Source organism: Gadus morhua, chromosome 16, assembly GCF_902167405.1.
Source record: "Gadus morhua chromosome 16, gadMor3.0, whole genome shotgun sequence".
NCBI lineage: Eukaryota > Metazoa > Chordata > Actinopteri > Gadiformes > Gadidae > Gadus > Gadus morhua.
Window position 1 is genome coordinate 12,411,967 of NC_044063.1, and position 13,755 is coordinate 12,425,721.

The 13,755-nt window shown below is 40.4% G+C and overlaps 1 protein-coding gene across 1 annotated transcript; it reads left to right on the top strand.

Moving 5' to 3' along the window:
• The first annotated feature begins 333 nt into the window (after positions 1-333).
• On the top strand, positions 334-10,671 carry LOC115561167 (extracellular calcium-sensing receptor-like). Its single transcript, XM_030380993.1, has 15 exons — positions 334-569; positions 764-1,058; positions 1,220-1,306; positions 1,461-1,730; positions 1,842-2,048; positions 2,188-2,466; positions 2,627-2,854; positions 2,952-3,075; positions 3,177-3,370; positions 7,797-7,883; positions 8,418-8,630; positions 8,770-9,042; positions 9,208-9,435; positions 9,533-9,656; positions 9,758-10,671. Exons 1-15 carry the CDS (start codon positions 334-336, stop codon positions 10,669-10,671), a joined length of 3,759 nt encoding a protein of 1,252 aa, XP_030236853.1.
• The last annotated feature ends 3,084 nt before the right edge of the window (positions 10,672-13,755 follow it).

Sequence of the window (13,755 nt, forward strand, 5' to 3'; positions counted from 1 at the left end):
CCCCCCCCCACACACATGCACCTGTATTAATGCTAAACAACCGAATGAAAGTAGAAGTACACAAGATATTTTCTAAAAAGCCTCAAGAAGGAAGCTGTAGAAATGTTGGATGTTTAGAATTGTTACATTAATAATGTATAATATTGAGTGTTTTGTGCTGTTATTATCGTGATGCAATACAGTTCCATCCCCCAAATGTGTGCCTAGTCTTGATAGGCTAAACAATAAAATAAAAAAATGTATTGGCAAGGGGGATGGAATTTGACTGTTTATAAAGTTGTGTTTGAGAAAGAATGTAGTTTGAGAAGGGTTGGTTCATATTACAGGGCAGTCATGAGAGCTCATAAAGAATCACACTTGCTCATATGTGTTGGTTTGTTTCTGTTCTCCTTCTCGTCCTATCTGTCTTCAACAGGTCCCCTCTATTGTAAATCACAGAGACAATTTAATCTGAATGGATTGCACAAGTTTGGAGACGTTATTCTAGGAGGGATCTTTAAGATGAATTTGTACACTGCATCTTCTGAACTTTTCTTTACTTCAGGGCCACAACATCCCATGTGCTTTGGGTAAGTATCTGAGGAGTGTTGAGGCATTCTAACTGTTATAAAATGAAAGCGTAACAATGTTGTTTAGATTGCAAAATTAAACAAAAAAATTCTGCTATGGCTAGGATTTTGTCAATTAAGGCTATTGAACTATTCAGAAAGTACAATTCTGTTTGTGTACAAAGATTTTGAATAATTTAATTATTGTTTTTTAGCTTTGATCCTGTAGGTTTCAGACAGGCCCAGACCATGGCCTTTGCTGTTGAGGAAATTAATAGAAACTCCAAGCTGCTTCCTAATATATCTTTAGGATACCATCTATATGATAGCTGTAGCAATCTAGGGATCTCATTACGTGCAGCTCTGTCTATGACCAGTGGCAGAGGTGAGCCGTTTCAATTAAATGAGAGCTGTAACGGGAAACCTCCTGTGCTAGGGATTGTGGGAGACACTTCCTCAACACGTACTATTGCCATTTCTAGTATAGCAAGCTTGTACAGGCTACCATTGGTAAGTTGACACCCATTTTTCCGATCAGACAAAGCTTCTGGTTGATTATTGGCATTACTTTTAAAATGACTAATAGAAATTTGTCAAGTCAGTCAAGACCAAATCAATTCTAATAAATTCAGGCAGATGGATCATAACAATTGTTTCTTTACGTTGGACAGGTGAGTTATTTTGCCACATGTTCCTGTCTGAGTAACAGGAGGCTGTTCCCATCCTTCTTTAGAACTATTCCAAGTGATGCCTTTCAGGTAGAGCACATTCCTTACCACAGCAACGATTTTAGTTTTCATGAACCATTATCAAATATCTGCATGCATTTTATGGCTCTGCGATGTGTATTAGATATTCAAACATGTAGGGAATTTTCCAATTAGATGTTACACCGGCTATTCTTTTCCACAGGTACGAGCTATACTCCAAATTCTCAGGCGGTTTAATTGGACTTGGTTTGGCCTGTTGATCAGTGACGACGACTATGGGCTCCACGCCGCCCGATCCTTCCAGTCAGGCCTGGCCCAAAATGGGGGAGGCTGCCTGGCTTATCTAGAGGTTCTGCCTTGGGGAAAAGATGAAGAGGTGCTGAAAAGGATTGTTGGCATAATGGAGAAATCCACATCCCGTGTGGTTATTGCTTTTGCACATCAAAGCAACATGCTTCATCTCATGGAAGAGGTTTGTTATTTTTCTTATGAGTAGGGATTTTCGCAAAATTAAGATTGAAAAGCACAAATGTGTTTCAGTAGATAAAACAAATGGATACATTTTATACTTTCCAAAACACAGGTGGTAAGGCAGAAAATGACAGGCCTACAGTGGATTGCCAGTGAAGCCTGGACTACGGCAATTGTTCTTCAGACCCCAAGCTACATGCCTTTTCTTGCAGGCACTCTGGGCATTGCCATCCGCCGGGGGCAGATACCAGGACTCAGGGACTTCCTACTGAGAATACGCCCTGACAATGACAGACAAAGCAGCCAGGACAACAATTTAGTGCGGGTTTCACCTTACACACCGATTCAGAATCGCAAGCTAATATCTTGTAGGAATGCTTTTCAATGTATATGTGACCTATTCATGATGCTTATCTTTGCTTATGAATCCCCCTTATTCATGAATTCCCCTTTATTAGGTGAAGCAGTTTTGGGAGCATGTATTTCAGTGCAAGTTTATAACCCCTGGCATGGAGTTTGAAGGCAAGACTAAAGAAAGACTATGTACAGGCAATGAGAGTCTAAGGAATATAGAGACTGAATTCCTGGATCTGTCTAACCTCAGGTCAGAGTATAATGTGTACAAGGCAGTTTATGCACTGGCACATGCCCTACATGACATTCTGCAGTGTGTTCCAGGGAGTGGGCCTTTCCAAGGTCAAAGTTGTGCCAGTTTACAGGGACTAGAGCCATGGCAGGTCTGTTTTCAATACAATTATATGATATTAATTTCTTTCCTGTGATTTATCATGTTTATTATTTATTAGTATTATTATTGTTCATTATTTATTATGACGTAGATTTGAGAGCTCAATACTGCAATGTTAATGTTTTCACCCCTTCTTTCTCGCCATCCAGCTTGTATATCAATTGCAAAGGGTCAATTTCACTACATATTTTGGTGATCAAGTGTCGTTTGATGAAAGTGGGGATGCTTTACCAATCTACGATGTGATTAACTGGATGTGGCACTCAGATGGAAGCACAGAGGTTAAAAATGTGGGCGAGGTCAATGAATTGGCTTCAAAGATCGATAATCTTAATCTTGACGAAGACAAAATCTTTTGGAATTTCGAACCTAAAAAGGTCTGCTTACAATCAACCTATTGCCCTTGACATGTTTATTTATCATAACATGAAATGGGGAAAAAAATTGAATGCAGTGACATTGTTCCCCTTTCAGCCTCCCAAGTCAGTGTGCAGTGAGAGCTGTCCCCCTGGCACCCGCATGGCCAGAAAGAAAGGTGAACCTGTCTGCTGCTTCGACTGCATCCGATGTTCAGAAGGAGAAGTCAGCAATAAAAAAGGTTTGTTTGATACACATATATTTCTACAATGCACATCTATTGTACATATATTGTGAAACTCAACGGCTAAACAGTTATAATTACTTCATGTTGTTTGTTAGACTCAACAAAATGTACCAGCTGTCCAGAGGAGTTTTGGTCCAATCGCCAACGTGATCACTGTGTACCCAAAAGCATGGAGTTTCTTTCTTATTTTGAACCCCTGGGCATATCCTTGACCACTGCTTCATTATCTGGAACACTCTTATGCACCATTGTTTTTGGAATCTTCACATATCATCGTACCACACCAGTGGTTAGGGCCAACAACTCAGAGCTTAGCTTCCTCATTCTGCTGTCACTCAAACTTTGCTTTTTGTGCTCATTGCTTTTCATTGGTCAACCAAGGCTGTCAACTTGTCAGTTGAGGCAAGCAGCCTTCGGGATCAGCTTTGTTCTGTGTGTCTCATGTATCCTGGTGAAAACCATGGTAGTTCTGGCGGTATTCAAGGCCTCCAAACCAGGTGGTGCCGGTAGTCTGAAGTGGTTTGGGGTAATGCAACAGAGAGGCACTGTTGTATTTCTGACTTTAATACAAGCAGCAATTTGTACAACATGGCTTATTTCATCCTCACCAACTCCTCATAAAAACACACAGTACTACAAAGACAAGATTATAGTTGAGTGTGTAGTGGGGTCCACAGTAGGATTTGGATTATTACTAGGGTATATTGGCTTACTGGCTATTCTCAGTTTCTTACTAGCTTTCTTGGCACGGAATCTACCAGATAACTTCAATGAGGCCAAGTTTATCACCTTCAGCATGTTGGTCTTCTGTGCTGTTTGGATAGCCTTCATTCCAGCTTATATAAACTCTCCTGGAAAATATGCAGATGCTGTAGAGGTATTTGCCATTTTAGCTTCTAGTTTTGGGCTGTTACTGGCCTTATTTGGACCAAAGTGTTACATAATAATCTTGAAGCCTGAGAAAAACACCAAAAAAGCTATAATGGGACGAGGCACAACAAGATCGTAATAAAGGGTTATCTGGGTATTTTATGAAAGAAGAGATTTAGTCAGTGGCTAGAGTCATTATGATACCTACTTTCTATTATAACCTAATTTTCAATTGTAGTTTGAAATCATTACAAATCTATAATTATATCCGCAATACTTTTATAGATCTGTAGGATTAGTTTGTCCAACATATACGTCAAGAGAGAATAAATCTTGTTTTTAACATTGTGACGAAACCACTTAACTTTTACCAGATTATACTAGCCTAATTCTTCTTTAATTCTTTAGAGACTGATAAGAGCCCCGATATCCTAGCAGCCTACCAGCTCAATCCTCCTCAATCCTTCTCTCCTCAACTCCTATGCATATCAATGGAACGCTGTAAACAAGGGAACAGCACTGAGCTGTGGCAGCTGATCGTATTGGAGGTCTAATTCAAATGTGGCATCTGATGCGCACACACAAGCTAAACTTTTTTAGTAGACAATGTTACTATAAGCTCCACTGTACAGTCCGGAAACCAACACACTTTGACTGATGGTTTTAAAATCTAAATCGTTTAGCCCCTGTAGAAATACATTTGTTGAAATAATCTTCTGAAATCTCCATCTGGCCACTCTCAAATCAAGTCTAGACAAATATTTCCGTAGCAAAATAGCAAAAAGAATAAACAAGCCACCAGATGGGGTGGTCTTGGGGACAATGATTTTTTATTTTAGGTACGGTAAAAATGTTAAGCGTCTGGTTGTCTTGTTAGGTATGGTATTGGTGCCTAGCCTGGCACCGCCCACCTACCTACTTCCGCTCAATTTTCATTTCACTTCAGTAGTCAGTCTGGGTCTAAGGCTACGTTTACACGATGACGGTCTGAACAGAAGACGCAAAAGTGGCGTCGCGTCTTCACTTTTTATAGTCTAGTGAAGACGAGTTTGTGCTCTGTTCTTGCACCAAAATATTCAATGTATTAAGAGGATTAAATTATACTGGAGTTTTACTTTTTAATCCAAGGGCACTATCTTGCATCTGGCGCAATTGACTTTGTACACTGACGCATGTGTCATTGCTAGTTTGCAACTGGTGCAGAGCGTTCTTTTCCCTCCACCGCCACACGCTTGTAAATTAGGGATTGGTCTTGCGCCCCAAGGGGCGGTTCGGCGAAAGGAGGAGGCGTGTTCTGGCGCAAATTTTCCCTGGTGCTATTTTGCAGTTTCAGAAAACATTTGCGCCACAAACCAGGAAATACCTGGTTTAGTCAGTGGCGCGTTGTTCAGATGCTACTTCTAGGGCACATGCATAATATTGCTTGTGCACCTCGCGCATACACTTTGCTTCTCTCATCTACCTAGCCACAGTACAACTTATTACCGCTGTATCAGCTGTTCTTTCCCAAATAATTTCCCAAGAATGTTTTAAATCAATGCATCTGCAAACACCGTAGAGCAAACACATATTTTCGTGACACAGACATCGTGTACAAGCCCATGACTTTTAGGATCATCTGTTTAAACACACGCAAACAAAAGACGTAACTCATAATACAGACCATGGCAATGTATATTAACGGGGGGACACGTGCATATTAGGAACACAAGTCGATAACGATAATGCATACAATACTGGTAAGAAACGATGTTTGTTAATGTATTGCGTACATCATTAAAAAGAACCACAGTTGCCGCATATCATATGTGTTTTAAGTTTTCTTTGCCAAAATTAATTTGAGGACTCAGTGTTTGTATAAACTGAGCCATTTTAAGTTTGAAATTCATGTGGCCATGCATATGTCTCATCGGAGCCTGCAAACACAATGACAAAATATCAACTCTTCAGATTCAAATGTGCTCATGGCTCTTAAAGGGGATGGGAGATGCACTCTCATTGGTTTATTGCACGTTACGCCCAAACCACACCTACGGGTAATTAGGCTACTTCAGACCAACCCTTTTTAGATTTGCGCCGGGCGCAAGAGTCATTTATGCGCCGGTAAAATAGCAACATCACCATAGAACCTCCCACGAAGCTACTTGCGCTTGGGGCTTCTCACTTGCGTTCCTGACCGTTAAAATAGGACCCCAAGTGTTAAAAAGTGGAGCTAATTACTGTTCGCGAATGAGGGGGATTATGATAAGTGGGTGTGTTGGTGGCGTTAGTTTCCCTGTTCAATAACTAAAATAGGCTATAACCCTTTTCATAGTAATTTGATATCCAAAAATAAACTGTTGCGATAGACCTTCATGTTATCAAAAACAACCTAGTTTCACATGCCACATTTCAAGTAAATATTGGCTTAAAGCACTGACTTCTATGGAGATGAATGATGAATACATATAACAGATAGCGATAATTATAGGTCTAGGATTGAAGTTTACCAATATGATGGAGTAAAAACATTGTTAAGAAATGTAAATAGGCTGTTACCTCAGCCATGTCCTACAACTTGTACAGTAGCCATGTTGACTATGACAAATAAAGTTGAATATGATTGGTTGAACGAATATATACGCTGGCGAGCGTCATTAAAAAAAAATATCAAACTCAAATGAATGTCGCCATTTGGCAAAACGGAAATTGCATTGTTAGTTTAGAGACTTCAATGAATTGTAACTTGAATGTGTGAAAAATTACAAAAGAAAAATTGCGTTCAATTTAAAAGAATTGAACGCAAGGCAAGTGTAGGTTCAGTGCTCTCTATCACCAGTCATTGCAGCTCATTATAATTAATTTATATAATGTCCCTTTGATGTTTAGAATTGTTATGTTGATAATGTATATTATTCCGCCATTCATGCTGTTCCATTCGTAATGCAATCCAGTTCCATCCCCCAAATGTCTACCTAGTTTTCATAGGCTGAGCAATGAAAATAATGAAATATTGGCAAAGGGGATGGCATTTATAAAGTTGTGTTTGAGAAAGGTCGGTTCAGAATAGAGGGCAGTCATGAGAGCTCATAAAGAATCGCACTTGCTCATATGTGTTGGTTTTTTTCTGATCTCTTTCTCTTCCCATATGTCTTCAACAGGTCCCTTCTCTTGTACATCGCAGAGACAATTTAATCTAAATGGAATGCACAAATTTGGGGATGTCATTATAGGAGGGATTTTTAATATGAACTTTTACACAAAATCTTCTGATTTATATTTTACTTCAGAGCCAAAAGACCCAATCTGTTATGGGTGAGTATATCGAGGAGTTTTGATGAAGATATTCTAACAGTTAAAAATTGTATGGGTAACAATGTTGTTTAATTATTATTATTTATTTTTTCAAGCTTTGTTCCTGAAGCGTTCAGACAGGCCCAGACTATGGCCTTTGCTGTTGAGGAAATTAATAGAAACTCCAAGCTGCTTCCTAATATATCTTTAGGATATCATCTTCATAATAGCTGTGGCAACCTAGGGATCTCATTACGTGCAGCTCTGTCTATGACCAGTGGCAGAGGAGAGCCGTTTCAATTAAATGAGAGCTGTAACGGGAAACCTCCTGTGCTAGGGATTGTGGGAGACACTTCCTCAACACGTACTATTGCCATTTCTAGTATAGCAAGCTTGTACAGGCTACCATTGGTAAGTTGACACCCATTTTTCCGATCAGACAAAGCTTCTGGTTGATTATTGGCATTACTTTTAAAATAACTAATAGAAATTAGTCAAGTCAGTCAAGACCAAATCAATTCTAATAAATTCAGGCAGATGGATCATAACAATTGTTTCTTTACGTTGGACAGGTGAGTTATTTTGCCACATGTTCCTGTCTGAGTAACAGGAGGCTGTTCCCATCCTTCTTTAGAACTATTCCAAGTGATGCCTTTCAGGTAGAGCACATTCCTTACCACAGCAAGGATTTTAGTTTTCATGAAACATTATCAAATATCTGCATGCATATTATGGCTCTGCGATGTGCATTAGATATTCAAACATGTAGGGAATGTTCCAACTAGATGTTACACCGGCTATTCTTTTCCACAGGTACGAGCTATACTCCAAATTCTCAGGCGGTTTAATTGGACTTGGTTTGGCCTGTTGATCAGTGATGACGACTATGGGCTCCACGCCGCCCGATCCTTCCAGTCAGGCCTGGCCCAGAATGGGGGAGGCTGCCTGGCTTACCTCGAGGTTCTGCCTTGGGGAAAAGATGAAGGGGTGCTGAAAAGGATTGTTGGCATAATGGATAAATCCACATCCCGTGTGGTTATTGCTTTTGCACATCAAAGCAACATGCTTAATCTCATGGAAGAGGTTTGTTATTTTTCTTATGAGTAGGGATTTTCGCAAAAGTAAGATTGAAAAGCACAAATGTGTTTCAGTAGATAAAACAAATGGATACATTTATACTTTCCAAAACACAGGTGGTAAGGCAGAAAATGACAGGCCTACAGTGGATTGCCAGTGAAGCCTGGACTACGGCAATTGTTCTTCAGACCCCCAGCTACATGCCTTTTCTTGCAGGCACTCTGGGCATTGCCATCCGTCGGGGGCAGATACCAGGACTCATGGACTTCCTACTGAGAATACGCCCTGACAATGACAGACAAAGCAGCCAGGACAACAATTTAGTGCGGGTTTCACCTTACACACCGATTCAGAATCGCAAGCTAATATCTTGTAGGAATGCTTTTCAATGTATATGTGACCTATTCATGATGCTTATGTTTGCTTATGAATCCCCCTTATTCATGAATTCCCCTTTATTAGGTGAAGCAGTTTTGGGAGCATGTATTTCAGTGCAAGTTTATAACCCCTGGCATGGAGTTTGAAGGCAAGACTAAGGAAAGACTATGTACAGGCAATGAGAGTCTAAGGAATATAGGGACTGAATTCCTGGATCTGTCTAACCTAAGGGCAGAGTATAATGTGTACAAGGCAGTTTATGCTCTGGCACATGCCCTACATGACATTCTGCAGTGTGTTCCAGGGAGTGGGCCTTTCCAAGGTCAAAGTTGTGCCAGTTTACAGGGACTAGAGCCATGGCAGGTCTGTTTTCAATACAATTATATTATATTAATTTCTTTCCTGTGATTTATTATGTTTATTATTTATTATGTATAAGTATTATTATTGTTCATTATTTATTATGACGTAGATTTGAGAGCTCAATACTAACATTAATGTTTTCACCCCTTCTTTCTTGCCATCCAGCTTGTATATCAATTGCAAAGGGTCAATTTCACTACATATTTTGGTGATCAAGTGTCGTTTGATGAAAGTGGGGATGCTTTACCAATCTACGATGTGATGAACTGGATGTGGCACTCAGATGGAAGCACAGAGGTTAAAAATGTGGGCGAGGTCAATGAATTGGCTTCAAAGATCGATAATCTTAATCTTGACGAAGACAAAATCTTTTGGAATTTCGAACCTAAAAAGGTCTGCTTACAATCAACTTATTGCCCTTGACATGTTTATTTATCATAACATGAAATGGGGAAAAAAATTGAATGCAGTGACATTGTTCCCCTTTCAGCCTCCCAAGTCAGTGTGCAGTGAGAGCTGTCCCCCTGGCACCCGCATGGCCAGAAAGAAAGGTGAACCTGTCTGCTGCTTCGACTGCATTCGATGTTCAGAAGGAGAAGTCAGCAATAAAAAAGGTTTGTTTGATACACATATATTTCTACAATGCACATCTATTGTACATATATTGTGAAACTCAACGGCTAAACAGTTATAATTACTTCATGTTGTTTGTTAGACTCAACAAAATGTACCAGCTGTCCAGAGGAGTTTTGGTCCAATCGCCAACGTGATCACTGTGTACCCAAAAGCATGGAGTTTCTTTCTTATTTTGAACCCCTGGGCATATCCTTGACCACTGCTTCATTATCTGGAACACTCTTATGCACCATTGTTTTTGGAATCTTCACATATCATCGTACCACACCAGTGGTTAGGGCCAACAACTCAGAGCTTAGCTTCCTCATTCTGCTGTCACTCAAACTTTGCTTTTTGTGCTCATTGCTTTTCATTGGTCAACCAAGGCTGTCAACTTGTCAGTTGAGGCAAGCAGCCTTCGGGATCAGCTTTGTTCTGTGTGTCTCATGTATCCTGGTGAAAACCATGGTAGTTCTGGCGGTATTCAAGGCCTCCAAACCAGGTGGTGCCGGTAGTCTGAAGTGGTTTGGGGTAATGCAACAGAGAGGCACTGTTGTATTTCTGACTTTAATACAAGCAGCAATTTGTACAACATGGCTTATTTCATCCTCACCAACTCCTCATAAAAACACACAGTACTACAAAGACAAGATAATAGTTGAGTGTGTAGTGGGGTCCACAGTAGGATTTGGATTATTACTAGGGTATATTGGCTTACTGGCTATTCTCAGTTTCTTACTAGCTTTCTTGGCACGGAATCTACCAGATAACTTCAATGAGGCCAAGTTTATCACCTTCAGCATGTTGGTCTTCTGTGCTGTTTGGATAGCCTTCATTCCAGCTTATATAAACTCTCCTGGAAAATATGCAGATGCTGTAGAGGTATTTGCCATTTTAGCTTCTAGTTTTGGGCTGTTACTGGCCTTATTTGGACCAAAGTGTTACATAATAATCTTGAAGCCTGAGAAAAACACCAAAAAAGCTATAATGGGACGAGGCACAACAAGATCGTAATAAAGGGTTATCTGGGTATTTTATGAAAGAAGAGATTTAGTCAGTGACTAGAGTCATTATGATACCTACTTTCTATTATAACCTAATTTTCAATTGTAGTTTGAAATCATTACAAATCTATAATTATATCCGCAATACTTTTATAGATCTGTAGGATTAGTTTGTCCAACATATACGTCAAGAGAGAATAAATCTTGTTTTTAACATTGTGACGAAACCACTTAACTTTTACCAGATTATACAAGCCTAATTCTTCTTTAATTCTTTAGAGACTGATAAGAGCCCCGATATCCTAGCAGCCTACCAGCTCAATCCTCCTCAATCCTTCTCTCCTCAACTCCTATGCATATCAATGGAACGCTGTAAACAAGGGAACAGCACTGAGCTGTGGCAGCTGATCGTATTGGAGGTCTAATTCAAATGTGGCATCTGATGCGCACACACAAGCTAAACTTTTTTAGTAGACAATGTTACTATAAGCTCCACTGTACAGTCCGGAAACCAACACACTTTGACTGATGGTTTTAAAATCTAAATCGTTTAGCCCCTGTAGAAATACATTTGTTGAAATAATCTTCTGAAATCTCTATCTGGCCACTCTCAAATCAAGTCTAGACAAATATTTCCGTAGCAAAATAGCAAAAAGAATAAACAAGCCACCAGATGGGGTGGTCTTGGGGACAATGATTTTTTATTTTAGGTACGGTAAAAATGTTAAGCGTCTGGTTGTCTTGTTAGGTATGGTATTGGTGCCTAGCCTGGCACCGCCCACCTACCTACTTCCGCTCAATTTTCATTTCACTTCAGTAGTCAGTCTGGGTCTAAGGCTACGTTTACACGATGACGGTCTGAACAGAAGACGCAAAAGTGGCGTCGCGTCTTCACTTTTTATTCCGCATTTAGATAAGCGTTTTTGGGAGGAAATCTGCGTGCATACAGTGACGCAAAGGTGTGTGGAATTCAATTGGGTATGCATGCCAGGCATCTAGGTGGTGCTGTGATACACTATCACACAACACCGCCATGTCTGAGCGCATGCGTAGAATCTTCCTTCTTCTCTTATCCGTGCCCCAAAAACCAAAAAGATCCTTCTCTGTTCAGTAATACTATCTGTACATATCCTGTACATTTCGTGGAAAGACTCCTGTACGCTTGTTAGAGCTGCCAGAGCAGCTTGAAGGTCCGACGTATGGAAATAATCTGACAGGTTTGTTTATTTCCTTGTACTGGCACATGTATGGGACGTAAACGCGTACGCGACGTGAGCAGATCTGAACAGTGTTTTGCGTCTTGGCAGTGTAGACGGAAACGCTACGGCGGAGCAGATTCAACTTTTCCACTCTGGAGGGTGGTTTCAGATTTATGCGTTTTCATGCCCCAAAAACGCCGTCACCGTCTAAACGAAAGGCACTTCCGATAAAATATTTGGTCGTTTTTACCCGCAAGCGTCATCGTGTAAAAGAGACCTAAGGTATATTCATGGCTTCCTTCGAAGCCTGATTTTTGGCGGTCCAATCAGCGAACAGAGGGAGTGGCTGAGAACGATGACGTTAAAGTCAGCTCTCGTTGACGGACATCTTTACGCACAGTGTTTGGTTTGTTTACAGCCTGTGCGCAACGTGATTCCCGGCCAAACGTTAGCGATTGGTTATGGCAGATCCAGAGTGGCACTGGGCAGATCAAATAGTTTTAAACTTCAACAGACACCCGCCTTCAAGTGAGTTAACGTTGGTCAATTTAGTAGGTACAGACTCTCTGTACAAATGAAATGAAGTACGAGAGTCTGGTAGGACAAGGCTAATTGGTACCCTGTTCGAAGTTCAGTTTATAGAGTTTGTATTTATTTTTTGGAGGGGGGTATATCGAGTGTTTGTCGATGATGGTTGGTTCAAACAGCCTCACCAGACTTGAGAAAGGCTAATAGACTCTGGGGCTGGTTGAGGTAGCACACCTGTGGTGATTTGGGCAATCAAGGCACACAGGAAAAGCCAGCCATTACCAGATACTCAGGAAGATAGATCTGGCATGTCAGCATTCAATTCCTGTTCTGCTTGCAACAAACATTCCATCTCTAATAAACCGTTTTCCTACTATATTTTCTTGTGTCTTTGCGTATGAGAAGCCCGTGTGGGGGGTCAACTGGAAAAATATCCAAAAAGGTATGTGCACCAAATAAAACAAAAACAGAACTACTAATCCTGTTTCTACATAGGCCTTTTTGATAAAGATGAGTTGGCTCCTACATAGAATTTTAAAAACGTATCTATTGACTCCAATAGGGTCATACGGTCTGTCATTTACTGCTTCAGTACATTTTATGTGTCTAGATCCACTCCTTAACCAAACAAAACAATAACAATGAAAGATAATCCACTTTCACTGTCCAAAGGATGTGCCATTGTTATTCATAGGGTTGCATTTAAAATATGTATATAACTTAGATGTATATTAAACTATTTTACCCTTTACTACTTTATCATGGCCACTCGGAGCTGGAGGCGTGTCTGACAGCAGTAGACCAGTCCGGTCTGCCTGGTAAATCAAGGCCTGGATTTACCAGCACAGTTTTCTCCCGCGGATTCTGTGGACCCTGCTTGTGTACGAGTTCCCAATAACAGCAATGAAGGGGTTTGAGAGGAGGATCAGCTGTTACTTCCGTTGATGGCTGGGCCTGCATGTCGGGACTTGATCAATCCCGGCTGGGTCGCCGGGGTTAGGCTGTATGATGTTGAAAGACCCGAAACACCCAATGACCCAAAGTTCCATCACTGATGATCTGCATAAGTGCATCAAAAGATGTATATTAACCTAGGAGATCTATATAGACTTGGTTGCCAATTTCAGAGCAGACACCAACCAGGTGTGGTGGAAGAAAATCCCCTTCATCCTATAATTATAAGATTAAACCAGTTGAATAAACACATTATTGTAATTACCTTTTATATGATGACTTCTTATTTTTCCTACATTTAAAAGAACAAAAGGGCTTCTACAACGTGCGCATTTTTCATGCGAAAGGGGCACTTCAAATGAGAGTTCACAAGATACCTATAAAAAACACTGTATATTCAAAGCTTTTTTCTT